The 4624-nt window shown below is 52.8% G+C and overlaps 1 protein-coding gene across 1 annotated transcript in view; it reads right to left on the bottom strand.

The window, feature by feature from the left end:
* CDPF1 (cysteine-rich, DPF motif domain containing 1) overlaps positions 1 to 645 on the bottom strand; it is a 2247-nt gene extending 1602 nt beyond the window's left edge. The window contains exon 1 of the mRNA XM_006888126.1: positions 533 to 645. Coding sequence (XP_006888188.1) covers positions 533 to 645 — 113 coding nt within the window. The remainder of the gene's footprint in view (positions 1 to 532) is intronic.
* Positions 646 to 4624: the final 3979 nt, after the last annotated feature.

Here is a 4624-nt window from a genome sequence, read left to right as displayed (position 1 = left end):
CAGGCTGCTAGCTTCCACCCAAGGGGACCCAGAACCCAGCCCCAGCAAGGCTAACCTCACAGTGTAACAGGGACACTGACAGGGCCACATAACAATGACACCTTAGTTCCTGGCCAGCAGAGAACCACCAGGGGAAAAAGGAGCCTTGTCACACACCACCGCATCTCCTCACAAGTAGAGAATTGGTCAACGCTCTCCCCATGACACCCAGAAACAAGCCCCGGGCCCACTGGCTCCACTCAACACAGCTGGGGCTGGGAAGCTGGGCCTCCAGGCTTCCAGCTAAGAGGCCATCTCCACGGAAACAGCAGGGCAAAGCCAAGGGCACAGCCTCACACGAGGCTCCCGGGGTCCTGTGTGTAGTGAGGTGAGCTCAGCGTGGTGGTGCAGGTGTCAAACTTGGGGCGGGAGATGTGGACAGGACCCACCCAGGACCGCTGAAGGCCATGGCCTGGTGGGGACAGGCCGACGGCACCACATAGCCACTAGACAGGCCCCTCCTGGGCCAGAGGCCCAGAAAGTATGTACTCACATGACAGAGCGGGTGTTCGGGGGCTTCTGTCCCACGTAGCTGTAGGGAGCTGACAGAGCGCAGAGCTGGCACTCAAACACGCCCAGGATGGGGCACGACGCCTCAGCCGCCATCTGCAAGAGAGATCACACTGGTGATGGACTCTGTCCAGGCTATGGGCTATCGCAGGCTTACGGGTTTGTTCATTTTAAAATCCATCCCGCGGTGCTTCTCTGAGCAGTCTCTCATCTGAGGCTTGAGATCTACGTGTTATAGGATATTCTGGGCCATGATCGCATCAAAAGGGACCTCTGGTGGCCCAGTGGTAAAGAGCTGTGCTGCAATCAAACCTGTGCTATGCAGGTGACACAACCTTGTTTGTGGAAACTGAGGAGGATTTAAAGCACTTGTTGCAGATTAAAGACTATAGTTTCAATAAGGATTATATCTCAACATGAAGAAATCAAAAATTGTCACTACTGATCCAACAGGTAGATGGACAAAAGATGGAACTTGTCAAAGATTTCATCCTCCTTGAATTCACAATTGACCCCCTCGGTACCAGCAGACAGGAGATCATGCACAATGGTAAACTTCACTGTCGGGGACCTTTTTCAAATTACTGACGAGCAATGCTCTCATTCTGAAGACTAAGGTGCGCCTGACTCAAGGCATGGTCTTTTCAATCACTTGTGCTATGCCTCTGAGAGCTGGACAATGGATAAGGATAACAGAGAAAGAACTGATTCCACTGAACCGTAGTGCTGGGAGTACTGAATATCCAATGGATGCCAAAAACCCCAGTTACATCCTGGAAAGGTGCAGCCACAGTGCTTCTTAGAGGCCAGGACGGCAGCACTTTTTCTCACATCTTTTGAGCCTGTTGCCAGGAGCGGCTACTCCCTGGAAAGGGGCATCATGCTTGGGAAGGTGGAGGGTCAGCGAGGCAGAGGAAGATCCCGACCAGATAGATGGCTGACACAGTGACACAGCAGTGGGCTCGAGTGTGGCAGAGATGATGAGGACGGCACAGGACAAGCCAGGGTTGAGACCTGTTGTTTACAGAGTTGCTGAGTCACACTCTGCACCTGACAACATGTCACAGCCACAAATGTACCCTCCAGTGGCTTGACTCCACCAACACATCCTTTGGGGAAATATAGACAATCTCCTATGCCGTTTACACTTGGACAATCAGTGGAGGGGCAGCTTTGAGTTGGAAATAGTCTCAGTGCTAGCAGGTTAAAGAGCTCTGGTGTGGGGTTTATAATTCAAAATTACTTTCCTAGCCACTGAGTTTGATTTAGCCATGTAGATGGGCAGAAATAATGTGAATAAGGCATGTTAACCTATTCACAAGGGGACTGATTCGTCTCACCATGAAGCTGAGTGGAACCAGCAGCAGAAGCAGCAGACTCCTCCCGACCAGGAATAAAGAAAGTGAGACAATGAAGTGTGTCCTTCAGAGCCAGAGATTCTCTCACCAGACTAGGGCCTACAGGAGCAGCAGCTGCAGCAGAGAGCCCGAGACCTGGCATGAGACCGAGGGGGGGAGTGCTGCTTGGGAACTCTGCACCATTCAAACTGGAGCTAAGAAAGACCCTTTGCTCAAGTTTGTTGGATAAATGGGGGGGAGGGCATAAGTGGCAGGACTAAGAACTTTGTCCATTATCAAAACTGAGGAAGATTTGAAGCATTTGCTGTCAGTCAAGGACTGCAGTCTTCAATATGTAGTTTTCAACATCAAGAAAACAAAGCTTCTCACCACCGGACCAAGTGACAGCACCATGATAGATGGAGAAGAGATTGAGGGTGTTAACAATTTCAGCTCGCTCAGCTCCACAATCAACACTCTTGGCACCAGCAGTCAGGAAATCAACAGATGAACTGCGTTGGGGAACTCAGCTGTCAGTGACCTTTCCAAAGTTCTGAGGAGCAACGATATCAGTCTAGAGACTAAAGTGCACCTGATTCAGTCCATGGTCTTCCCAATTACTTGCTATACATCAGAGAGCTGGACAATGACTAAGGATGACAGAAGAACCAATGCCTTTGAGTTGTGGTGCTGGAGAGGAGTCTTGAACATGCCATGGACCACCAAGAGAAAAAAACAGGTCTGTTTTGGAGAGAGTGAAACCAAGTGTCACTTCTGAGGCAAGGATTTTGAAGTTCCATCTCACATACTTTGAGCACATGGCCAGGAGGGACCAGTCCTTGGAGAAGGGCATCATGCTTGAAAGGGTAGCACAATAAAGGAAGGCCATGGATGAGAAGGTTTGACACAGTGACTGGGGTAACAGGGGAAGGTGTGTTGGAGACTAGCCTAGGACAGGGCAGGCTTCAGAGCTGTTATACATAGGGTCGCTATGAGTCATAAGCGGCTCGACAGCACGTAACAATACATGTTTAAGCTTTAAACTCAGCATCAAAACAACTTGAAACCACCAGCTGCTTCATGAGAAAAATCTGTAAAGCCTATCTCCACAGTGATGATTCCAAATCACAGGGACCCAAGGAGGACCAAGAACTGCCAGCAGCGTCCCCAGGGCTGTAAATGTCTACAGACGATGACTGCCTCATCTTTCTCCCCTGGAGAGGCTGTTGAGTTCAAGCCGGCCATTTCTGCTGGCAACGGACCACCACTGGGCCACCAGCTCAGCTTCCCCCATCGTGCAGTCCTACTCCTTCCTGTAGAATCGCCTTGACCGCAGTCCAATGACACGCACTTGAGGTTGCCAGGGAACCACAGCTCTCGAATGCGTTCAAGAAAAACTCTGATGCTTTTAGACTGCCAACACTGTCCAGAAACGGCCCCTAACAACAACAAATGGATGTCTGCTCAACTTCCTAACAGCTGATTCCCAGCACTCCGGTGGGATGACTCCACTGAGTGTGATGGGTTTTTTCTCCATCAGCTTTGGACTTGGATAAACAAACAAGTGTGAAAATAAATCTTGGAAGCACGCATTAAGAAATGCCATACCATCCTTCCCCTCCTGGGCTAAAAACAACAAAAATCCCCAGGATCCCTAGTCTCTGGCTGAAGGACACGGCCCAGCCATAAAGCTGTTACCTCCACTGCAGGTTAGCTCAGTCCTTCTGGTTAGAAGGTTCCTCTCACTCGGGCTGAAAGGTTGTTGTTAGGTGCCGTCGGTACGACTGATCTGAACCCTGTCCTGTCCTGCGCCATCCTCACACTTCCTGACACACAAGTCACCGTGTCAATCCACCTGGTCCAGGAACAGCCCCTCCTAGCAACATGCCCGAGGTATCTTTGACTCCGGCTGCACCCTCTCCAAGACATACATACTGTTCTTTCGGCGTCCCTGGGGTGCTCAGGGCCCTTCTTCAGTACTGGGGACGCGCATCTGCACCATCGAGCTACCCTGCAGCTCTCCTAGGGCATTTCCCGGAGGAGAAAGGTTGCGGGCGGCCTGTGCACACGCGCCCTGCTCACCTGGAGCCCGCTGCCCTCCCGCCCAGGCACCCGAAAGCCCCAGGGAACCAGCCGCTCACGGCAAGGCGGCCTTGTCGCGGCCACTGTCTGTCCACAACCCTCGAGCAGCCGCTCTGACAACGGAGCCTCCACGTACTGGGGGGAGCCCAGGATGGCCATGGAGAGGCAGAGTGGGGCCCCGATGACAAGCCAACTGCACCTCCCGTACTCACCTCCGCGCACGATCCCGCCTTTTGACGTCTAAACCCTAAGCGCACGCGCAGCTCAGTGAGAGACTGACCAGTACTGTCGGCTCGATCCCCTAAATTATGGCCCTAAGCGTACACGCAACCCAGAGGGGGCGGAGTTGTGCGGTCGGCTCCACCCCTAAAAAAACGAGGCCCTGAGCGCAGGCGCAGCGCAGGGGGGCGGGGCTGCACTGTCGGCCCCACCCCTTAACAGCGAGGACTTGGGCGCACGCGCAAAGCAGGGAGGGGCGGAGCTATGCTGTTAGCCTCAACCCCGCAGGGAAACGACCTGCTGGGCGCCCGCGTCGCGCTGAGAGGGGTAGAACTATGATCTTGATCTACTTGATCTACTGAGAAAAAAAAATAAGGCCCCGAGCGCATGAGCGAAGCGGTTCGGGGCAGGGCTTCGTTGCAGGATCCAATCGTTGA

This window comes from Elephantulus edwardii, unplaced genomic scaffold (genome assembly GCF_000299155.1).
Source record: "Elephantulus edwardii isolate Elephantulus edwardi_28Jun2011 unplaced genomic scaffold, EleEdw1.0 scaffold00064, whole genome shotgun sequence".
Lineage (NCBI taxonomy): Eukaryota > Metazoa > Chordata > Mammalia > Macroscelidea > Macroscelididae > Elephantulus > Elephantulus edwardii.
Note: the sequence above shows the minus strand (reverse complement) of the source record. Positions and strands in the feature narration are given on the sequence as shown.